The 25601-nt window shown below is 46.2% G+C and overlaps 1 protein-coding gene across 7 annotated transcripts in view; it reads right to left on the bottom strand.

Moving 5' to 3' along the window:
* ide (insulin-degrading enzyme) overlaps positions 1-25601 on the bottom strand; it is a 233845-nt gene that overhangs the window by 4596 nt on the left and 203648 nt on the right. For all 7 annotated transcript variants that reach the window (XM_072479084.1, XM_072479086.1, XM_072479085.1 and 4 more), the window contains exon 24: positions 3167-3234. In XM_072479084.1, the coding sequence (XP_072335185.1) occupies positions 3167-3234 (68 nt within the window). The remainder of the gene's footprint in view (positions 1-3166; positions 3235-25601) is intronic.

Below are 25601 nucleotides of genomic sequence, written 5' to 3'. Positions count from 1 at the left end.
AAGGGCAACGAGGGGAGGGATTTGGAGATAAAAGGAGGTAACTGTGGTGTTAAGACAGCTGAAATTCAGTGAATGATGGGACAAAGGAGGAGCAGATATACAAGGAGCCAGAGTTTTAATAGGGCTGAAGGTGGTTGAAGGATATGGAGGAGCAGAGGCATAAATAGGATTTAAGCACCAATGAGAATTTGAAAGTCAGCACTGAGGTTCCAGGAGTCAAAGTAAGTCACGGGGGACTGAGTAAAACTGAATTTTACAGAGCAGAGATGGGAGATCAGCCAGCACTGGAATAATCCAGTCTGTACTTAACAAAAGCACAGACAAGGGTTTCAGCAGCAGAAGAGCTGAGGTAGAGATGCATAGTAGATGAAAACTTTGTGATGCAGGTGATAAGACTGAAAGATCAAATAGGATTACATTGCATACAAACTGGTTCAATCTGAGGCCTTGGGGGAAACAGATCGAGCACAAAAGGAAGATGGTTGTAACTGTTGGAGGTCGATCATCTTAGATTTGGGGCATCATTGCAGGAGTGCCACAGGGTCATGTCCTAGACCCAACCATCTTCAACTGCTTCATCAATGACATGCCCTGATTGCACAACGTTCAGCACCAGTTGTGACTCTTCAGGTGCTGATGCAAACAGTGTCCATATGCAGCGAGACCTGTACAATATTCATGCTTGGGCTGATAGACAAGCAACATTTGTGCCATGGTAGTGCAAGACAACGACCATCCCCAACATTAGAGAATCTAACTACCTCCTCATGATAATCATGGCATTATCATCACTGAATCTTCCACTATTAACATCATTGGGGTCACCCAGGAAACGGAATAGAAACTGAACTGGACTAGCATTTAATTACTTTGACTTTAAGAGCAGGTCAGTGGCTAGGAATTCTGTAGCAAGTAACTCTCCTCCCGACTCCCGAAAGCCTGCTCACCATCTTAACGCACAAGTCAAGAATGTGATGGAATACTATCCCCTTGCTTGGATGAATGCAGCTCTACCAGTACTTAAGAAGCTCAACACCATCCATTGAAGTGCCCTACTTAACTGGCACCACCTTAAACATTCACTCCCATCACCGCCAACGCACAGTGCAGTAGTGTGTATCATCTGCAAGATGCTTTGCAGAAACCTACAGCACCTTTCAAATATGTGACCTGTACCTCCTGGAAGTACAAGGGCAGTAGATGCTTGAAAAATCCATCACCTACAAGTGCCCCTCCAGGTGACATACCATCAGGACTTAGAACTATTTTGCCGTTTCTTCACTGTCACGGGGTCAAAATCCTGGAACTCCCTTCCTAACAGCACTGTGGGTGTACCCATGCTGCAATAACTGCAGCAGTTCAAGAAGGGGGCTCACAAACACCTTCTCAAGGGAAATTAGAGTTGGGCTAAAGACAATGGTAGTGGCAGGTGCTTAAATAGGAAGGGAAATACAAAAAATCTGGCAAGATGAAAGTGAATTCCAAAAGTTTGGGGTTCTGTTATCAACCTGCCTTTTTCTTCTACCAAAGTTGCAGATCACCCTGTTAATGTCTGGATAGGTGTCCCCAGGGAGGTAGAGCGAATCCACCCTCTAATTTCATATTCAAAAGCTTTGATTTGATAGTAAGCTCATAGCACAAGTGATATATGGAATGTGGATCATTTCAGGAGTACACCTACATTGATTACCGCTGAATCCCATGAAGCAAACTGATTACTAACTTTATATTGCACAATATAGCAAAGGAAGAACAGTATCTGGAATTTATTTTGGAGGAGGTTGTACGTCCAGATAGAGTGAGACATTCAAGCTGACAGAGATTGTAGGAAATGCAAGGAATAAATGAATGAATTTGAAATTAAAGCAATTCAGATTTGTCACTAATGAACAGTGAAGAACAGATTTGCAGGGTAAAAGCAAATTACTGCGGATGCTGGAATCTGAAACGAAAGAGAAAATGCTGGAAAATCTCAGCAAGTCTGGCAGCATCTGTAAGGAGAGAAAAGAGCTAACATTTCGAGTCCGATGACTCTTTGTCAAAGCTAACAGACAGAGAAAGTGGGAAATATTTATACTGCGGAGTGAGAATGAAAGATGAGTCATAGCAACAGAAACTCAGGGAAACCGGGTGCTAATGGCCACAGAAACCAAGGGGAAAGAGTGCTAATGGCAGTCCCCAGAGAGAACAAAAGATGTGAAAGGTCAAACAGCAGAGAAACTATCAGAGGATGAACTGTAGGTGTGGGGGGAGGGGAAGGGGGAAGCAAAGACGAGAAAGGTGCAGGAAAGGTGGATAAGATTGGGGGGGGGGAGAGAAGAGAAATTAAATGTATATTAAGAAAGAAAGAAATGGTAAAAGACAGTTAACATGAAATGAAAACAAATGGGTCGAGATGGGGCTGATCATCTGAGGTTGTTGAATTCGATGTTCAGGCCGGAAGGCTGTAGTGTGCCTAACCGAGTACATTTGCTTCAGGAAAAAGAGAAGAATGGGAAATGATGTGGAGTCAGGCAAGATTCAAGATTTCAACATCACTAAGGGAGGAGAACTAGGGATTGGCATAGAGTCTCGGAGTTGATTTAAAAATAGAAAGTGTAAGGGAGATACTGTTAAGAATAGCTTACAGGCCACTGCAAAAGAAAGGGAGTGGATGTCCTGCTACCCCACCCAAAGAAAATCTGTGTATACTGGGCCAATTAGAATTTTTAGGTCCGTGACTGATAGAGCTCCATTTGGGGAGGTAGCAAGAGACATGGAGAAAAGGCAGGTAAATGGAGTAGATGTACCAATCAGCTTTAATGTAATAAATTGGTCAAACGGGCTTAGAGGAGCTGATATACCTACTCCCATTCCTCTTAATGTAGAAAAATGTCTGTAAAATACTGAGCACTTTTGATCACCAATATCACTTGTTTCTATTAAAAATATATACAATTGGCAGTGGTCGAAACTCGTCAACGCTGTAACTTTGGCACTGAACACAACTAAATAACCATTGGGGATAATGGGAAAATATAAACAAATGGAAGATCATTTTAAAAAGTGTTACGGCTTCAAAAACAAGAAAGGAACAGTAACTATGTGTACGATGGTCATATTAGCAACTTTCAATATGGATGACTGAAAGCGAGGAAGAATAAATGAGATCAATAATCTCACGTACCTGGGGCAAAGGTGGTGCAGGAGTCAGGTTGACATCATTTTGACATGGAGCTTGTTCAACAACCGGGCCTAAAATTACATTAACAGACACATGTGAATGATTAGCACGAAGTAAAACGTCCTACTTAAACTTTCATCTTTTTACTAGATATATCACTGTATCAAATGGTAAAAATGAATCAACTGCCTTAATGTAGTATTAAATGCTGGATTTCATGCTTGCTAAATAAATAAACGGTCATCCGCTCTGCATTATTTCTTCAGTCAAAATCTTAAATATAAAACAAAGACTTATGCAAAAAATGTTCTCAATATAGGATCTACAATGACTGATGTTCAAATTGCACTCCACCAGTCAATTAAAAAAAAAAAATCATGGAATGTGGTCATTGCTGGCTCGGCCAGCATTTACTGCCCATCTCTAATGGCCCTCGAGAAGGTGGTGGTGAGCAGCCTTCTTGAACCGCTATAGTCCATGTGGTGTAGGTGCACCCACATTGTTGTTGGGGAGGGAGTTGAGATTTTGATCCTGCAATGAAAGGCGATATAGCAAATCGGGCTTGCAGGCGGTCGTGTCTCCATGCATCTGATGCCTTTGTTCTTTTAGATGGTAGAGATCGTGGGTTTGAGAAAAAAATCAGTTTTTCTAATTGTAAATAATTCAGTTACATAGCACATAGAACAGCACAGTACAGGCCTTCAGCCCATGATGTTGTGCCGACCATTTATCCTAAACTAAGATCAACCTAACTTACACCCCTTCAATTTACTGCTGTCCATGTGCCTGTCTGAGAGTCGCTTAAATGTCCCTAATGACTCTGACTCCACCACCTCTGCTGGCAGTGCATTCCACACACCCACCACTCACTGGTAGAACCTACTTCTGACATCTCCCCTTTGTTTTCCTCCAATCACCTTAAAATTATGTCCCCTCGTGACAGCCATTTCCACCCTGGGGAAAAGTCTCTGGCTATCCACTCTAACCATGCCTCTCATCACCTTGTACACCTCTATCAAGTCACCTCTCTGCTTTCTTCGCTCCAGTGAGAAAAGCCCTAGCTCCCTCGTTACAATTTATGCTTTTTCACCAGTCTGTCAGGGTGCTTTAAAGTGAAAAGCGGGGGGTTTGATAGATAAGAAAAGGAAAAGGATTGCTCAACTTATACTTAATTCCTTCACTGAAATATTGGCAAATGGCAGGATATATTGTGAATTTAGATTTGCAGCTTCCAGTAGCATGTTTCCCAGGTGGTTGCACTTCAGGAGCCCTAAAATATCAGTTCTGATGAAAGGTCACTGACCTGAAATGCTAACTCTATTTCTCTTATCACAGACACTACATCACCAGCAGTTTCTGTTTCTATTCCAAGATTATCAGCTTTTTCCAAATGTCATTTTTGTAATGGTCAAATTTATGTTATCGTATGGTTCCTCTGGATAGAGACTTGCTGAGTAATTTGAAGCAGTCCTTCAAAAAGAAATCTAGCCACGTGGAGACACAGGTTCTGGGGGAAGACGGCAATTAGCCTGGCTAAAAGTATGATGGTTGGAGAGATACATGTGTGGGATATTCCCCAAGGATTTGTGCCAAAACAACTTTGTTTGTCATTTATAAGAATCATTTTGAAGTTAAGTGGTACCAAATTAGTGAGCTTTATAATTTATAAACATACAGAAGACTGGAGGAGGCCAGGCTGGCTAGCTGAATGAACAGATAGGCAGCAGATGCAAATAGATGCACAGAAATGTGAATTTTGGGAGAGCACCGGCAGTAGGTACACTTTAAATGATAATATTCTTATAGATTGAGGGTCAGCAAGATCGAGGGGCGCAGATGAACGGCTCTCAAAAAGTACAAATGCAGGAATTAAAAGGGCAAACAAAACTCCAGTTTTATACATAACAGCAGCATTGAATACAAAAGCAAGGAATCAAGGAAAAGTTTCAGGAAAGTCACGTTCGGGAGAGACAGAAGGATAAGTATGAGAAGTTTAGGGAGCTTTGGATAACGAGGGATATTGTGAACCACATCAAAAAGAAAAAAGAAAAAAAAAAAGAGGCTTTTGTACGGTCTAGAAGGGTGGGGGCAGTTGAAACTCTTGAGTATAAAGAAAGTAGGGAGGTACTTAAGTGGGAAATTAGGAAGGCTAGGAGGGGTAATGAAAAGTCCTTGGCAAGTAGGAATAAGCTGAATCTCAAAGCTTTTTATTCATATGTAAAAAGCAAGAGGGTGGCCAGGGAAAGGATTGGACCACTTAAGGACAGTGGGGGGAATCTAGGTGTTGAGCCAGAGGAAATGGACAAGGTAGTAAATAAGTACTTTGCATCAGTGTTCACCAAAGATAAGGACTTTGTGAAAGATGGTTCTGTGGAGGGTGTGTGGATAGTCTGGGTCATGTTGACATCAAAAAGGAGAAGGTATTGGGTGTTTTAAAAAACATTAAGGTAGATATGTCTGTTGGGCTTGATGGGACTTAACCCAGAATACTGAGGGAAGAAATTGCTGGGGCCTTGACTGACATCTTTGTATCCTCATTGGCTACAGGCGAGGTCCCAGAGGACTGGAGAATAGCTAATATGGTACCTTTGTTTATGAAAGGTAGCAGGGATAATCCAAGAAACTATAGGCCGGTGAGCCTCATGTCGGTAGTAGGTAATTTACTGGAGAGAATTCTTAGGGACATGATTTATACCCATTTGGAAACAATATGGACTCATTAGTAATAGACAGCATGGTTTTGTGAAGGAGAGGTAGTGTCCCACTAACTTGATCAAGTTTTTTACGGAGGTGACAAAGATAATTGATGAGGGGACGGTGGTTGATGTTGTTTACATGGACTTCAGTAAAGCCTTTGTAGGGCAGCACAGTGGTGCACTAGTTAGCACTGTTGCCTCACGGCGCCAAGGTCCCAGGTTCGATCCCGGCCCTGGTTCACTGTCCGTGTGGAGTTTGCATGCTCTCCCCGTGTTTGCATGGGTTTCACCCCCAAAAGACATGCAGGTTAGATGGATTGGCCACACTTAAAATTGCCCCTTAATTGGAAAAATGAATTGGGTACTCGAAATTAAAAAAAAAAGTAAAGCCTTTGACAAGGTGCCTCATGGCACACTGGCATAAAAGGTGAAGTCACACAGGATCAGAGGTGGCGGCAAGATGGATACAGAGCTGTCTCAGTCACAGAAGGCAGAGGGTAGCAGTAGAAGGGTGTTTTTCTGAATGGAAGGTTGTGACTAGTGGTGTTCCACAGAGATCGGCGCTGGGGCCTCTGTTGTTTGTTGTATACATAAATGATTTGGAGGGAAATGTAGCAGGTCTGATTAGTCAGTTCACGGATGAGTGGCAGATAGTGTTGAGGATTGTCAGAGGATACAGCAGGATATAGATGGGTTGGAGGCTTGGGCAGAGAAATGGCAAATGGAGTTTAAGCCGGGCAAATGTGAAGTAATGCATTTTGGTAGGTCGAAGAGGGGAAATATACCTTAAATGGCAGAATTCTTAGTAATATAGAAAATCAGAGGTATCTGGGCGTACAGGTCCACAGATCTTTGAAAGTGGCAACACAAGTGGACAAGGTAGTCAAGAAAGCATATGGAACGCTTGCCTTCATTGTGTTATAAAAACTGGCAAGTCATTCTACGGTTGATAGAACGTTACTAAGACCACACTTGGAATATTGCGCACAATTCTGATCGCCACACTACCAGAAGGATGTGGAGCTTTGGAGAGGATGCAGAGGAGGTTTGCCAGGATGTCCCCCTGGTCTGGAGGGTGTTGGCTAGGTGGAAAGGCTGAATGGACTTGGACTGTTTTCATTAGAACGACGGAGGTTGAGGGGCGACTTTAAGATTATGAGGGGTGTGGATAGAGTGGCTGGGCAGGCACTCTTTCCCTGGTGGAGGGATCAGTCATTAGGGGGCATAGGTTTAAGATCTGTGGGGCAAAGTTTAGAGAAGATGTGTGAGGCAGGTTTTTTTTTTTATATACACAGAGGGTGGTGAGTGCTGCCAGGAGAGGTCGTGGAAGCATATATTAATGGTGTCCAAAAGGCATCTTGGCAAATACATGGATAGGATGGGTATCGAAGGATACTAGGAAGTGCTAAGGGTTTTGGCCAAGGGTGGTGTCGTTACTGGTGCAGGCTTGGAGGGCCGAAGGGCCTGTTCTGTGCTGAATTGTTCTTTGTAGTTCTTGAGGCTCAATTACATAGAATAATGTAATTTAGAAAATAAAACAAAGTCTTTTTCACGAACAATGTTGATGAAGAAGAAGAAGAAAAAAATTCACAATTACAAAACGTGGAGAAGAGGGGCTGGTTTAGCTCACTGGGCTAAATCGCTGGCTTTTAAAGCAGACCAAGGCAGGCCAGCAGCACGGTTCAATTCCCGTACCAGCCTCCCCGAACAGGCGCCGGAATGTGGTGACTAGGGGCTTTTCACAGTAACTTCATTGAAGCCTACTTGTGACAATAAGCGATTTTCATTTCATTTCATTTCATTTCATTCAGATTAACTGGTGAAAAACTTTGAATCAGTCATGGCGAGGTATAGGCCTAAATCCTCCGGTCCTGCCCACCAGGAATTGTCACGGGCAGGACAGAGAGTGAGATGGAGCAAGCAACGATCCATTGACCTCATGGGCAGGGTTGTGGGGGCGAAACCCACGCAAACACGTGAAGAATGTGCAAACTCCACACAGGCAGTGACCCAGACGGTGCAATAATTTCTACTGATTTCTCAAACAGGCAAACTCGTGGAGGCAGCATACGATTACAAAGAACCTAATTTTACAGTGTCAGTGACAACAAAAGGAAGATGGTTAGATGCAAATTTCCACAAGCAAAGGGACATGAATGCTGCCACATACATTTCAGAACTGCTTCAGGAAGGTCCCTGTGCTGCAGAAACTGCATTTATTTTATTAGAATCAGAAATACAGTTAAACAATTGTGGTGCACACTTGAACATGCATAAGTGCTCTGAAATTACAGGTGATGATTTTCTTTTTGCTGATGGCAGGCACAATCCATACACATCCCACAAACAATGCATTAGTTTCTGTTCACAGGAGATGGAGACCTGGAGTATGTATTTTGAAACGGCATATTTTTGCTGAAATGCCTATAAAAGAGGTTTTTCTATAACACTCTAGTGTCAATTATTTTACATGAACAGTAATATTCTGACCTTGTAGAATTGTCCGGCCGTTCTCATCAGCGGGATATTCCGGTCCCACCAGCAGCAGTGGGACCGAAAGGTCCCGCCGGGGGCCAATAGCGAGAAACATGCCGCGAGGGACCCCATTGAGGTTCAAATCCAGATGGTGCAGTTTTTCAACCGAGTAAAAAAAAAAGCAAGCATTGGAGATGAAAACACAGATAGCCAATGAACATAGATAAGACCAAAGACAGAGGAGCAGAATGAGGCCACTTGGCCTATCAGGTCTGATCCGCCATTCAATCATGGCTGATATTTTTCTCATCCCCATTCTCCTGCCTTCTCCCCATAACCACTGATCCCCTTAGTAATCAAGAACTGATCGATCTATCTCGGTCTTAAATACGTTCCGTGATTTGGCCTCCACAGCCTTCAGTGGCAAAGAGTTCCACAGATTCAGCCCAGGGTAAGACGAGCGGCGGCCCGGACCTCTTCAGGTGGGAAACCAGGCCCCAGCACGAGGGAACGAGAGTAGCGGAGAAGGGAGAGCAAGCAAAAGGAGTGCAGGGTAGGATGGGGGAAGAGCGGGCAGAAAACCGCAGAGGTAAGGGGGAAGCGAGACAGTAACTCCCAAGGGGGGGGCCACCGCACTAGCAGGAAAGCTAGCGCCGGGGGCATGCAACAAAGCAGGGCCGCAGTTCGCCCCAAGGGGGAAGGCACCAGGCAGGGGGACCACTTAACAGAGGCGGGAGAGCAAACGGGGATAGGAACAGGGAAAAGAGGGACAAAGGAGGGGTATACAGGAAAGGGGGGGGGGAAAAGGGAGACCGGGGGGGGGGGGGGGGATATACACACGGAGGGAGAGACCAGGGACGACGACACAGGGAAGCAGTGACAAACAAGGCTAGAAAAGGAATTGCAATAGGGTTACAATGTGCCACAACCAAGGCTCAAAACAAGGAATCGCTGCAAGCACCCACCCAGTACCGTCTCTGGGCGAAGGGAGACCCCAGAGTGCAGGGGACTACACGCATGGCGGACACATAGTAGGCGGCCAAATCGGGTGCCCCTGGACAAAGGGAAACCCCGGAGCGCAGGGACCCGACCGCATGGAAGAGCAGTGACAGCAGCCATCCTGGACGGCCCCCTAACAAAGGAAAACCCTGGAGGGCAGGGGCGCGTCCACAAGGTAAGTATGGTTAATCCCACAGGAGCGAGGAGACAGAAGCCCCCACCAGGATAGTCACCTGGAACGTAAGGGGACTCAACGGCCCAGTGAAAAGATCCAGAGTCGTCACCCACCTAAGACATAGTCTTCCTCCAAGAGACACACCTGAGAGAGCAAGTCTTCCTCCAAGAGACACACCTGAGAGAGCAGGACCGACTGCGGGCAAGAAAGTGCTGGGTGGGACAAACCTACCATTCCTGCTATGGGTCAAGGGCCAGGGGGTGGAAATACTGATCAGCAAGAGGACGATGTTTAGGGCGACAAAGGTGGTTATGGACCCAGGGGGCCGGTACGTCATGGCCAGCGGGGCCCTGGATGGGGCACCGGTAGTATTAGTTAACGTGTACACACCCAACGACACAAGCTTCATCAAGAAGACCATGGCAGAAATCCCTGACATAGCGACGCACCGATTAATCATTGGGGGGGGGGGGGGGGGGGGGGGCGGGGGCGGGGGGGAGGATTTCAACTGTGTACAGGATCCAATAACAGACAGATCAAACCCCAAAATGGGGAAAACTTCAAGCATGGCAAGGGAACTCAGTCACTTTATGGAACAGATGGGAGCGGTGGGCCCCTGGAGGTTAGCCCACCCAGGGGAGAAGGAGTTCTCCTTCTTCTCCCCAGTACACAATGTATACACCAGAATTGACTTATTTGTGGTGGGCAAAACGGTGTTTCCGGGGATAGACAAAGTGGAATACTCCGCAATTGTGATATCAGACCACGCTCCACACTACATGGGCGTGAGTCTGGAGGCGGGCAGGGCCAACATGGAGGTTGGACATTGTCCGACTAGCTGACAAGGCCTTCAACAAAAAGATATCGCGGGCCATAGCAGAGTACATGGAGAACAACCAGAACGGGGAGGTCTCACCCTCCACGTTCTGGGAAGCTCTAAAGGCCGTACTAAGAGGGGAAATCATCGCTTTCAAAGTGCGAAGTGATAGGGAGGAAAGGGCGGCGAGGCAGCAGCTGGTCGACTCCATACTGGAGGTAGACCGTAGAGCTCCTGGCGGAGAGGAAAGAGCTACAAAGGAACTTTGATCTGATCTCCACCAGGAAAGCCGTGCACCAACTCCGCCAGGTACGTGGGACCTATACGAACACGGAGACAAAGCCAGCCACCTGTTGGCACACCAGCTGAGAAAGCAGGCAGCCACCAGAGAAATTGCACAAATTAGGGATACCCGAGGCACATTAGAAACAGAACCAGAAAAGATCAACAAAACCTTCAAGGCCTTCTACCAAGGGCTGTACACCTCAGAGCACCCAATGGGGGAGACCGGGATAAAACGTTTCCTTGATGGACTGGACATTACAGTCGTGGGGGAGGGCAGAAAACGGAGCCTGGAAGCACCATTAGCACTGGGAGAGATCATGGACTCTCCATGCAGGCAGGGAAGGCGCCAGGACCAGACGGATTCCATGCGGACTTCTTCAAAAAATTTGCGACAGCACTGGCAGGAGATGTTCACAGACTCGCTAGCTAGGGGCACACTGCCACCCATGCTAGCACAGGCCTCAATCTCGCTGATACCCAAGAAAGACAAAGACCCAACGAAATGTGAGTCATGCAGACCCATCTCACTGCTGAACGCAGATGCCAAAAGTGTACCAGAGGTGGTTGCAGAGGACCAGGCGGGCTTTGTCAAAGGTAGACAGCTAACCTCGAACATCAGGCGCCTGCTGAACGTGATAACGACCCCCTCCGGGGAGACAACACCAGAGGTGATCATCTCCCTAGACGCAGAATAGGCCTTCGACAAAGTCGAATGGAAATACCTCAGGGGTACTGGAGCGGTTTGGGCTTGGAACAGGGTTCACCTCCTGGGTAAAGCTCCTATACAGTGCTCCCATGGCGAGCGTACGGACCAACAGCACCAACTCCCGATACTTCCAGCCGCACAGGGGCACCAGACACGGATGCCCACTGTCCCCGCTGCTGTTCGCTCTAGCAATCGAACCACTAGCAATCGCGCTCAGAGCAGCAAAAAGCTGGAGGGGGATCCGAAGGGGCGGCAGAGAGCACAGAGTCGCACTCTATGCAGATGACCTGCTCCTCTACGTTTCGGACCCACAAAGCATGGACAGAATCATCGCGCTCCTGAAAGAATTTGGCGCCTTCTCATGTTACAAACTCAACAAGAGCAAAAGAAAGATCTTCCCGGTACACCCACAAGTAGTGGGGGGCAGCACTAACGGGACTGCCGCTTAAACAAGCCCGACACAAATTCCGCGAGAAGTCAATTCTGGTGTATACGTTGTGTACTGGGGATCAAAATAGCCCATGACTGGAAAGGGATCCACAAATGGAACGTCACCAGTCTGACGGAGGAAGTAAAAAAAGGACCTGCAAAGATGGAACACACTTGCACGCTCCCTCGTGGGGAGAGTCCAGACGATCAAAATGAATGAGGTACTGCCCAGGTACCTCTTCCTACTTAGATCCATTCTGAACTACACCCCAAGGCCTTTTTCAAAGCACTGGACAAACTAATCCTGGTGTTCGTTGGGGTGGTGGGGGGGGGGGGGGGCGGGGGTTCGGACAAAGCTCCCATCTGCAACAACCATAGGTTCACACGAGCACTGACTGAAGCCACCTTCAAAAGGTGGGGGCAGGACGGAGGGACACTGACAGTCAGGGGCCTAGACACGGACGGCAGGATCGCAACACTCGACAAATTGATAGAGACATTCCAGCTAGCCAGGGGGAAACGAGCTAAGGTATCTACAACTCAAAAACTTCCTACGAAAGGAGACAAGGACGTACCTACAGCCGCCACGACAGACATTACTGGAAGAGTTACTGGACGCAAGCGTCCTAGATAAAGAAAACTGTAGCGACATGTATGACTGACTGGTAGAAAGGGCCGACACTGTACTGGACGCAACAAGAAAGAAATGGGAAGAGGTCCTGGGGATTGAAGTAGGGTGGGGACTCTGGAGCGAAGCACTGCAGTGTCAACACCACCTCCACATGCGCAAGGCTCAGCCTGATGTAGCTAAAAGTGGTACATAGAGACCACTTAACAAGAACCTGTATGAGTAGGTTCTTCCCGGAGGTGGAGGATAGATGTGAACTGTGGCAAGGAGGCCCGGCCAACCACGTCCACATGTTCTGGTCATGCCCCAGACTTGCGGGGTACTGGATAGCCTTCTTTGAGGCAATGTCCAAAGTGGTCGGGATGAGGGTGGAGCCATGCCCGAAAGTGGCGGTCTTCGGGGTTTCAGACCAGCCAGATCTATTTCTGGGGAGGAGGACGGACGCCCTTGCCTTTGCCTCCCTGATCGCCGCCGTAGAATCCTGTTCGGCTGGCGGTCAGCAGCACCACCCAAAGCTGCAGACTGGCTGTCCGACTTCTCGGAATCTCTCCAAATGGAGAATATCAAATTCGCCATCCGAGCATCAGATGACGGCTTCCACAGAATGTGGGAGCCATTCACCCAATTGTTTCGGGACCTGTTTGTGGCCAACGAACAAGCAGAAGAATAGCCAGGTAGCCAAGAATCAGGGGAAAGTAGCCAAAGCATGAGAGGGAGATAGACCAGGAGAGGGTTTTGGGGGGGGGGGGGGGGAAAAAGACAGCTAAACCCAAGGCGAAAGAAAGGCGAACCACGGGGGGGGGGGGAAATGAAAGATGGAAGGGCCAGGGAACAAGCGAGGAGAACCAGGGAGGCGGTGGTGGTTTGGGGGGGGGGGGGGGGGGGGGGGGGGTGCGCGGAGGCAGGGAAATGACAGTCGGAAGGAGGGCACGGGATACGATAACAAACTTGGCATCTCCAGGAACAGAGAACAAGGAGAATACAGGCGAAAGACGGGACGAACGGCTGAAGCAGAGGTGAGCACGAGACGACAACGGCAGCGAGATCCGTCCGGGAGAAGCAAGTGACAACACCAACACCAAACCCATTCGAGTATTGCCCACTGTAATTTTTCCTCCAGTACCCAAATGTATATTTACCACCCCAGTCTCCACCCCCCCCCCCCCTTCCTCTCTGCCCCCCACAAACAGTCGCCTACTTATGTGTTGTAAATTAGTTGTACAGAGTTGCTGCTGTTGAGCTGGTGCACAATACCCTCCTAGTTATTCTGTTTTATTTTTTATTTTACTTTTTATTATTACTTTTTTGGGGGTATGTTTGGGCCCTTCTCTTCTATATATGTATATATATTTCTTATTCTGTGTACATAACGGTAAATATACTTTGTTCAAAAACCCAATAAAAACATTGATTAAAAAAAAAAAGAGTACAGGCCCAGAGTCCTCAACCGCTCCTCATACGACCAGCTCTTAATTTCAGGGATCATTCTTGTGAACCTCCTCTGGACCCTTTCCAAGGCCAGCACATCTTTCCTTAGATACGGGGCCCAAAACGGTTCACAATACTCCAAATGGGGTCTGACCAAACTTTATACAGCCTCAGAAGTACATCCCTGGTCTTGTATTCTAGGCCTCTCGGCATGAATGCTAACATTGTATTTGCCTTCCTAAATGCTGACTGTACCTGCACGTTAACCTCAAGAGAATATTGAACAAGTCTCTTTGGGCTTCTGATTTCCGTAGCATTTCCACATTTAAAAATTAGTCTCTGTTTCCATTCCCCCTTCCAAAGTCCATAACCTCATACATTTCCACTTTGTATTCCATCTGCCACTTCTTTGCCCATTCTCCCAGCCTATCCAAGTCCTTCTGCAGCCCCCCTGCTTCCTGAATACTACCTGCGCCTCTGCATATCTTTGTATCATCTGCAAACCTAGCAAAAGTGCCATCAGTTCCTTCTTTTATAGATCATTAATGTGTATTGTGCTTTGATGTACAATAAATTAACGCTGCAAACAATGTATATAACTGTTCATAAATTTGGAAAATGCCAATAAAAACATATTTTTAAAAAAAGTTAATGTATAGTGAAAAGTTGTGGTCCCAGCACCAACCCTTGAGGCACACCACGAGTCACCATTTGCTATCCTGAAAAAGGCCCCTTTATTCCCTATTTCTGCCTTCTGCCAATCAGGATCTTACCCGTAACACCATGCGCTCTTAACAGCGTCCTATGCGGCACTTTGTCAAAGGCCTTCTGGAAATCTAAATAGATCACATCCACTGGTTCTCCTTTGTGTAACTTCTTGATACCTCCTCAAAGAATTGTAACAAATTTGTCAGACATGGCCTCCCCTTGACAAAGCCGTGGCTGACTCAGTCCTATTTTATCATGCACTTCCAAGTACTCCGCAATCTCATCTTTAATAATGAACTCTAAAATCTTACCAATGACCAAAGTCAGGCTAACCAGCCTATAATTTGTCTTATGCCTCCCCTCCCTTCTTAAACAGGGGTGGTACATTAGCCATTTTCCAGTCCTCTGGGACCAACCCTGCTTCCAGTGATTCCTGAAAGATCACCACCAATGCCTCCATAATCTCCTCAGTTATCTCCTTTAGACCCCTGGGGTATAGCCCATCCGGTCACAGTGATTTATTCACCTTCAGAACTTTCAGTTTACCCAGGCCTCGCCTTGATGATGACCGCTACACTCACCTCTGTGCCCTGATGGACAGGTAATGGCTAAACTCTGATCCCTCACTTCAGTTGTCTCTGCTGGGGCTTGGCTTGTTGGGTCAATAAATCACATCACTTGAGAAAACCTGCCCACTCCATCTAGTTTGGGAGTCATGAAAACACTACTGTAGGAGCCAAACCCTCGAATACAAATCTCGAATACAAGCCATAGAATCCCTACATCGCAGGAGGCCTTTCGGTCCATCGAGTCTGCACCGACCCTCTGAAAGGGAACCCCACCTATGCCCATTCTCCCGCCCTAGCCTTGTAACCCCACCTAGTTTGCACATCCCTGGACAACCGAGCATGGCCAATCCACCTAAACTTCACATCTTTGACTGTGGGCAGAAACCAGAACACCTGAAGAAACCCACACAAACACAGGGACAACATGCAAACTCCACTCAGAGTCACCCAAGGCCGGAATTGAACCTGGGTCCCTGGCGCTATGAGGCACCTTGCCGCCCAAAGCCATTCTAACATTAAAGGCGTAAACGTACTAGGATGTATTGGGTCTAGCCCACTATCTCAAGCTGAGCATGCTAAAAATGTCTTCTAAAGTACACCAAGTGGAATTGCATATATGAGTGAGCAAAGTTGCTTGTATTGAGGTTTGATACCAATTTTGACAGAAATTAAATTAACTCAGTTTTATAATTCTTTTCTACATGTCTATCTTCTTTTAGCAATTAATAAAAAACTTTCTACTGTTTTTATCACCACTTGAAAGATAGATTAAAGAAAAGATGATATGACATCTGACTACATGTAGCTGATGGGGCATTTTCTCCCCCAACCGATGTGGATAATTTTAAGGTGTAAAAATTAACCCAGTCAGAGCTAGGTTAACACTATGCTGCATTCAGATATAAAAGGGCTCCTAACAAATATCATCTCCAGCCATAGGCTGAATTTATAGGCCCTGACCTTTAAAATAATATTGTGCTAACCTGGAATGCTGGTCAAAAATACTGATGGAGAATAACATGAGACATTCTATTTCCTGCAATCAAAATTATTTTTAAGGGTGGCATGCCGCGCAGTGGTTAGCACTGGTCCCGAATTCTGGCCCTGGGTCACCGTCCATGTGGAGTTTGCACATTCTCTCCATGTCTGCGTGGGTTTCACCCCCACAACCCAAAAAGATGTGCATGTTAGGTGGATTGGCCATGCTAAATTGCCCCTTAATTGGAAAAAAATAAAATAATTGGGTACTCTAAATTTATTTTAAAACATTATTTTTTTAAAATTACATACAAATAAAAAGTATTCAGTGATGGAAAAGTTGAAAATCTGTTTGATGTAAAACAAGTAAACAATTTTTGCTGGAGGCCATTTTCACAAAAAACAAATCTGATTGTTGGAGCTGCTATATCAAATATTCTTAAGGGGGAGACAGTGGGGTAGTGGTAATGCCACCAGTAATTCAGAAGCCCAGGTTAATGCCTTGGGGATGTGTGTTCAAATCCCACAAATTTAAATTCAATTAATAAAGGTCTGCACTGGAGTGCAGCTTTGGGCTACAGTAGAGTGCAACAGTTGGAGGTTGATGAGTGAGGAGTTTGGTGAGGATGGAGTGAAACTGATCCTTTCCTCAGAGAGTGACAGCCTTGATAAGTAGGACCTGTTAAGTATTTCTAGTGTCCTTAATATACCCTAAAAACTAGAGGACGTAAAAGTAAAAGGAGAAATTTAAGGGTAAGTCATGGCAGGGCAGCTCAGCCATGTAGGATGCTCCTCTTGTGCAATTTGGGAAGTCAGGGTCCTGTCCGATGTTCAGAGTGACCACACGTGCAGGAAGGGTCTTCAGCTGCAGCTACTTAAAATCCATGTTTAAGAGATGGAGCTGCAACTGGAGTCACTGTGGAGCACCCACAAATGTGAGATGTTCACAGATAGCACATACAGTGAGATGGCCACACTGCAGGTAAAGAGTGCACTGGTAGAAAGGGAATGAGTAACCGTCAGGTAGAGCAGGAGTCTCCTGGGTCCACCTCCCTCTAACAGGTTTTCTGTTTTGTATACTGTTGGGGACAGTGGTTTCTCAGGCGAATGAAGCAAGAGCCAGGTCTCTGGCATCACGAGTGACTCAGCTGCCCGGGGAAGGTTGGGGTGGGGGAGCTGAGATGTTTCTGCGGTCACAGTGTGACGCCAGAACATCATGTTGCGTCTCTGGTGCCAGGTCAAAAACTTCACTGAGCAGCTACAAGACACCGGATGAGCAGCCAGGTGTCATGGTCCATTGTCAGTACCAACACCATAGGTATGAAGAGGGAAGAGGTTCTGAAAGCAAATATAAAGAGCTAGGACCTCAAAAGATAGTAATCTCACGAGTACTCTCAGTGCCACGTGCGAGCAAGAGCAGGAATAGGAGGACAGACCAAATGAATGCTTGGCTTAAGAAATGATGTAGGAGGGAGGGATTTGGATTTCTGAGGCATTAAGATTGAATTCTGGGGAAGGTGGGACCTATACTAGCTGGATGGGTTGAACCCCTGCAGAACCGGGACTAATATCCTTGCAAGGGTACTTGCTAGTGTTGCTGGGGAGCTTTTAAACCAGAACAGCCTGGGGGATGGGAACCGGAGCAGGGAGACACGAGAGGGAAACAAAAATAGAAATTAAACACAGGAAAAGTAGAAAGCACAAGTGAAAGGAAGAGGAGCAAGGGCTAGCAGCAATAGGCCATTCTACAAAAAAGGTGTAAAAATAATAAACCAAAGGGCACTGTATCTAAATGCACAGAATAAGGTAGATGAATTAATGGAGCAAATAGATGTAGATGAGCATGGTATGATTGGAAGACATGGGTGAAGAGAGACCAAGACTGCGAACAGAACATGAATATCCAAGGGTACTCTATATTTAGGAAGGACGGGCAAAATGCAAAAGGAGGTGGAGTGCTATCATTAGTTAAGGATGAAATTAGTGCAATAGTGAAAGGGGATCATAGGAACAGGAGTAGGGCATTCAGCCCCTCGAGCCTGTCCCGCTATTCAATGAGATATTGTCTGATCTTTGGCTTAACTCCATTTATCTGCCTTTGGTCCATATTCCTTAATATTTTTGCTCAACAAAAATCTATCTCAGATTTAAAATGAACAACTTTTCTAGCTTCAACCGCTATTTGTTGGAGCGAGTTCCAGACCTCAACCACCCTTTGCGTGAAGAAGTGCTTCCTAACATGGCTCTCGAATGGTCTGGTCCTAATTTTTAGACTAGGTTTAGAATCTCCAACCTGTGGAAATAGTTCACCTTTATCTACCCTGTCTTTTCCTGTTAACATTTTGAAGACTTCGATCAGATCACCCTTTAACATTCTAGCGAAAACAGGCCTAATTTGTGTAATCCCTCCTCGTAATTTAACCCCTGTAACTCCAGGTATCATTTTTGTAAACCTATGTTGCACTCCCTCCAAGGCCAATATATCTTTAAATAAGTACCCAATTCATTTTTTATTCCAATTAAGGGAGAATTTAGTGCGGCCAATTCACCTACCCTGCACATCTTTTTGGTTACGGGGGTGAGACCCACACAGACACGGGGAAAATGTGCAAACTCCACACGGACAGTGACCTGGGGCCAGGATCGAACCTGGGTCCTCGCCACCATGAGGCTGCACTGCTAACCACTGTGCCACCTTGCCACCCTCAGAATATCTTTCCTAAGATGTGGCACCAGAAGTGCTCACAGTACTCCAAGTTCGGTCTAACCAGGGTTTTATGTAGCTGCAGCATAATTTGTGTCTTTATACTTCAATCCTCTAGATATAACCATTATACTTTTTCATTGTTCCCTGCACTGGTTTCGTGGCATTTTAAAGATCTATGCACCTGAACCTCTGAGTTTCTTTGGGCATCCGCTGTACATAACTTCTTTCCATTTAGAAAGTACCCTGCTCTATCATTTTTGGTGCAAAAAGGATAACACTCACACTTGCTTACAATGAATTCCATGTTGCCAATCCACCTAGTCTGTCAATATCTCCATGCAATTTTATGCTATCATCTAGATTGTCTACAATAACACCTAACTTCGCATCATCAGAAAATTTGGATATATAGCTTTATATGCCATCATCCAAGTCGTTAATGAATGTGAATAATTGAGGCCCCAATACAGATTCCCTAGGATTCATCATTAGTCACATCCTGCCAATTAAGGGTACTTACCCACTATCCCACTCTCTGCCGTCTGCTGCTCACCCAATTTCCTCACCATATCAACTCCATGGGCTTCCATCTTAGTTAACAGTCTCTTCTGTGGGACTTTATCAAATGCCTCTGGAAGTCCATATAAATAACATCCATAGACATTCCCCTGTCCACTGCCTAAGTCACCACTTCAGAAAATTCAATGAGATTTGTCAGGCATGTCCTTCCCTTCATGAATCCATGCTGGCTCTCCCTGATCGACTGAAGTTTTGGGAGGTGTTTCATAGATTATCATAGAATTTACAGTGCTGAAGGAGGCCATTCGGCCCATCGAGTCTGCACCGGCTCTTGGAAAGAGCACCCTACCCAAGGTCAACACCTCCACCCTATCCCCATAACCCAGCAACCCCACCCAACATTAAGGGCAATTGTGGTTACTAAGGGCAATTTATCATGGCCAATCCACCTAACCCGCACATCTTTGGACTGTGGGAGGAAACCGGAGCACCCGGAGGAAACCCACGCACACACGGGGAGGATGTGCAGACTCCGCACAGACAGTGACCCAAGCTGGAATCGAACCTGGGACCCTGGAGCTGTGAAGCAATTGTGCCCCTGAGTTCAGTTACCCTGGGTGGGATTCTCTGATCCTAAGTGTTGACGCCGTTGTAAACGCCGTCGCATTTTACAACGGCGTCAACAGGCCCCCAGGAGCAGCACTTCTGAGCCCTACAGGAACCCAGCACGACACTGGAGCGACCCACGCCGCTCCAGCTGCCGATACCAGCCTCAAATGGGTGCTGCGGGTCTGCGCATGCGCACTGCGACTGACGCGATGGCTTCCTTCTCCGCGCTGGCCCCGGTGCAACATGGCATAGGGCTACAGAGCAAAAGAGGCCCCCAGCCCGAGAGGTTGGCTCGCCGATCGGTAGGCTCCGATCGCGGGCCAGGCCACAGCGGAGGCCCCCCCACCGGGGTCGGACCCCCTCCCTCAGGCCGCCCCCGAAAGGATGGACGCCGAGGTTCCGCCAGGTAAGACCACACGTGGACGGCGCCGGCGGGACTCGGATATCTTGTGTGGCCACTTGGCCCATCCCGGGCAGAGAATCGTCGGGGGGGGGGAGGAGAGGGCCGCGCGTAGAGGGTCCGCTGACCGCTCTGTCGCCAATTCTCCGCTCACCGGAGAATCGGCATCGGCTTGGCGTCGCGCAATTCGTGCCTGGCCATGCGATTCTCTGGCCTGGCATGGGCTGAGAGAATCCCGCCCCCTATCGCTGACTCCAGTGATTTTCCTACCACAGATGTTGGGCTAACTGGTCTGTAATTCCCTAGTTTCCCCTTTTCATCCTTCTAAAAAAGTGGAGTTATGTACAATTTTTCAATCCCGAGTGACTACGCCCGAATCTAGAGAACTCTGAAATAGGGCATCTACAATGTGATCCCCTACTTCCTTTAACACCCTCAGATGGAAATTGGGGATTTGTCACTCTTTAGTTCCCTTAATTTCCGAGTTACTGATGTTGTACTTGTGTCAATTGCATTACGTCCCTGTCTTCTATCGACTATAGGTTGAGCATCCCTTATCCAAAATTCCGAAAACCAAAAAGTTCAAGAATTTGCACTTTTTCCGAACACCAATGTGACATCACAAGTCGGAAATCTCACAAGGCTCCCAGGCAATGCGCAGTTCCCAATAAGTGTGCCGCACATGTGCAGCTCCCCAACTCGCGCTGCACACGCGCAGCTCCCCAACGCGCACCACACACGCGCAGTATATTCCGAAATCGGATGCACACTCGGCTCCAAGCATTTCAGGTAAGGGATTTTCAGCCTATATTAACTTTTTGGGGGACGTCGAACAAGTTATCCTCCTTTTCAACTGTAAATACTGCGGCAAGGTAATTGTTCAACATGTCTGTCACTTCCCCATTATCAATGACAGTATCACTATTTTCAGCTTTAGTTGCGGGTGGCACGGAAACACAGTGGTTAGTACTGCTGCCTACGGCACTGAGGACATGCGTTCAATCCCAGCACTGGGTCAATGTCCTTGTGGAGTTTGCATATTATCACTGCGTCTGCGTGGGATTCACCCCCACAACCCAAAGATGTACAGGTTAGGTGGATTGGCCATGCTAAATTGTCCCTTAATTCAAAAAAAATAATTGGGTACTCTAAATTTAAAAAAAAAATTCAGCTTTAGTTGGCCTACACCCACCCGCTTTCCCTTTAGCTAAACTATAAAATTCCTTATTGATTTTGATGCCCCTTGCATGTTTCCTTTCATCATCCCTTCTAGTAGCTCTTATAAGCTGCTTTGTGACCCTTTGCTGGTCTTGTATCTATCTCATTCATCCAGATCTGTGCTGGGTTTTGCATTTTTGTAAGCCCTTTCTTTTTGTTTTATGCTGCCCCCTTTTCGTTGTTCTTTTGTGAAATGGAGCTTTTTCCTCTCAGGGGTACATACTCACTCAGTATTTCATTAAATGTTACTTTAAATATTCTCCACTGTTCTTCAGTCGTTTAACCCATTAACAGATCGTCCCAGTTTACCGTGGATAGTCTGTCTCATCCCGATAAAGTCAGCCTTACCCATACCCAAATCCAAAATGCTAGTTGCTGATTAGCACTTTTCACTTTCAAATGCGACACTGAATTCGATCATATTGTGATCACTATTTGATAAATGTTCACGCAGAGCTAGGCTACTAAATAAATTTGGCTCATTATATATTTAATAGTGCCTATTACCTTGTTACATTTAGAACATATTGTTGCAGGAAACTATCCCAGACACATTCCAGAAATTCATTATCTTTCTGGCAGGTGCTCATCTGTCTCTCCCAATCTATGTGCAAGTTAAAATCGCCCATTAATACTACTCTGCTTTTGTTACACATTTGCCTAATCTCTGCAATCTAACACCTCAGAACTGCTACCAGGGGGTCTGTACACAATATCCATTACAGTTTTAGATCCATTTCTGTTTCTCAGTCCCACGAATATGGTGTCCACTAGATGCTTTCCCCTCATTCTATACTCTTGCACCATTGAGGCAATAGTATTTATAATCAGCAAGGCTCCATCCCCTCTGCCACCTTTCCTGTCCCTCCTGTAAATTTTATAACCGGGTATATTTAGTTCCCAGTCCTGACCATCCTGCAGCCATGCCTCCGCCGTAATAGTTACTACAAAATCTTCAATTAGAGCTTGTGCCTGCAACTCATCTAGTTAATTCTTTACACTCCGTGCATTAGTATATTGAATTCTTCTTTGGGATATACCCCCTATCCTGTGTCCCTTATCTCTGATGCTTTATTGTTTGTTTATTATTTTTCTCTTCCGGTTTAATCAGTATACTTCTTGTAGTTTTGCCATTACCTGAAGTTGGGTTCCTGACTATTTCTTTACTTTTTGCCCTCTACTTGTTTTTGGAACTGTATTGACTTCCCGAGGGCCGCCCCTCCACTCCTCCTCCCCCCAACCCCATTTACCAGTTTAAAGTCTTTATGCGCACCCTATTTATCCTTTCCGCAAGGACTCTGGTCCCAGACCTGTTCAGGTGGACCAGCTCAGAAAATCTAGATGTACAATCAATCTGGACAGAACGATGTAGCAACAAGAGTGAAACACATTAGTGGGAGTTGACTATAGGCCTCCAAACAGTAGTGGTAAGGTAGGAAATTTGAGATGCATGTAATAAGGGTGCGACAATAATCATGGGTGTCTTTCATGTATATTAGCAATAATACTGTGGCAGACAAATTCCTGCAGTGTGTACAACTTGTTTTTTTTATAATTGGCAGCATGGTAGTGCAGTGAGTTAGCCCTGCAGCCTCACGGCACCGAGGTCCCAGGTTCGACCCCAGCTCTGGGTCACTGTCCGTGTGGAGTTTGCACATTCTCCCATGGTTTGCGTGGGTCTCGCCCCCACAACCCAAAGATGCGCAAGGTAGGTGGATTGGCCACGCTAAATTGCCTCTTAATTGGAAAAAAAAATGAATTGGACACTCTTAAAATTTTTTTTAAATTTTTTTTTTATAAAGTGGATGGAGGAAGCAGGGAATTACAGACCAGTTAGCCCAACATCAGTCGCAAGGAAAAATGCTAGAGTCTATTATAATGGTTATGATAACAAGGCACTTAGAAAATATCAATGTGATTAGACAAAGTCAATGCAAATTTATCAGAGCTTGGGCCCCAGCTATTCACAATATATTTCAATGATTTGGATGAGGGAACAAAAAGTAATATTTCCAAGTTTGCAGATGACACAAAATTTGGTGGGAATGTAGGGCAGCACGGTGGCGTAGTGGGTTAGCCCTTCTTTAAATTGAGGGGAGATAGATATAAGACAGATGTCAGAGGTAGGTTCTTTACTCAGAGAGTAGTAAGGGCGTGGAATACCCTGCCTGCAACAGTAGTGGACTCGCCAACACTAAGGGCATTCAAATGGTCATTGGATAGACATATGGACGATAAGGGAATAGTGTAGATGGGCTTTAGAGTGGTTTCACAGGTCGGCGCAACATCGAGGACCGAAGGGCCTGTACCGCGCTGTAATGTTCTATCTTCTATGTTCTGCCTCACGGCGCCGAGGTCCCAGGTTCGATCCCGGCTCTGGATCACTGTCCGTGTGGAGTTTGCACATTCTCCCCGTGTTTGCGTGGGTTTTGCCCCCACAACCCAAAGATGTGCAGGCTAGGTGGATTGGCTACACTAAATTGCCCCTTAATTGGAAAAAATGAATTGGGTACACTAAATTTAAAAAAACTTGGTGGGAATGAGTGGTGAGGAGGATGTTAAGAAGCTTCAAGGTGATTTAGACAAGTTGAGTGGGCAAATACATGGCATGTGCAGTAAAACATAAATAAATATGAAGTTATTCACTTTGGACAGAGAAACAGAATGGAAGAGTGTTATTTAAATAGTGATAGATTAGGAAAAAGGACGTGATGTCCCTGTATATCAGTCACTCAAAGCAAACATGCAGGTAAAGCAAACATGCAGTACAGCAAATAATATGTTGGTCTTCATTGCAAGAGGACTGAGGAGAACAGGAGCTGGGATGACTTACTGCGGTTGTACTGGGCCTTGGTGCGACCACACCTGGAGTAATTTGTGCAGTTCTGGGCTCGTCATCAAAGAAAGGATATACTTACAACAGGAGGAGTGTAGCAAAGGTGCCCCAGACTGATTTCTGGGATGGCAGGAAGGTCGTACAAGGATAAACTGGCCTATCTATGCACTGAAATTGAGATGAATGAGAGGGGATCTAATTGAAATGTATAAAATTCTGACAAGGCTGGGCAGCCGAATGTAGGATTTTTTTCCGCTGGCTTGGTGCGAGAGGGGCAGGGTGTCTATGACAAGGTGTCACTGTCTCAGGATATGTGGTAGCCCCTATTGGGGCAAAGGAATCCAGGATTGGTGGTTGGGGAGTGGGTGGGGGTGTGTGGAAGAGAGAATCAGTGTATTGAACTTGATGATCAACCATGATCATAATGAATGGCAGAGAAGGCTCGAAGAGCAAAATTGCCTCTTCTTGCTTCTATTTTCTTCTATGTATGCTTCTATGTATTCAGGACTGAAATTAGGAAAAACAGCTTCACAGAGGGTGGTGAACCTGTGGAATTCTCTGCCACACAAGTCTGTGGATGCCAAGTCACTGTATATATTTAATAAGGAAATGGATAAGATTTATAGACTCTAAGGCACCAAGGGGAGAAGGCGGGTGTATGGCATTGGATGGGAGGATCAGCCATGGTCATATTGAAAGGCAGAGCAGACTTAAAGGTCCAAAGACCTCATAGGAACATAGGCACATGGGTAAGCGATTAAGCCTGTCCCGCCATTTAATGAGATGATGGCTGATCTGTGGCCTAACTCCATGTACCTGTCTTTGGCCCATATCCATTAATATATCTTTGCTTAAAATAAAATCTATCCCCTGCTACAAAGGCAGCAGCAGGGGCTGGGGTTAGGGGGGGGGGGGGGGGGGGGGGGGAGAAACTTGCTTCATTATTACATTATTATTGGGTGCCGAATGTGGACAAGGTGCGGCAGAGGTGGGAAGGAGAAGGGGTAGAGTGGGCTAGGATGGAGGAGGAATCTTGTAAGGGGTCTAGTTTGAGGGCTATGGTGACGGCAGAATTGCCAATGGCTCAGAGTACGTATTCAGGGAGCCTAGTGGTGCAGTCCACGGAGAAGATATGGAATCAGCTGAGGAGGCATTTTAGGATGGAAGGGATGTCGGTGCTAACGCCGATGTGCGAGAATCATGGGTTTGAGCCAGGGAGGATGGATAGTGTATATAGGAGGTGGAGGGAAGTGGGG

This window comes from Scyliorhinus torazame, chromosome 16 (genome assembly GCF_047496885.1).
Source record: "Scyliorhinus torazame isolate Kashiwa2021f chromosome 16, sScyTor2.1, whole genome shotgun sequence".
Classification (NCBI taxonomy): domain Eukaryota; kingdom Metazoa; phylum Chordata; class Chondrichthyes; order Carcharhiniformes; family Scyliorhinidae; genus Scyliorhinus; species Scyliorhinus torazame.
The sequence above is the reverse complement of the archived record's forward strand: the minus strand, read 5'-3'. Positions and strand labels throughout refer to the sequence as shown.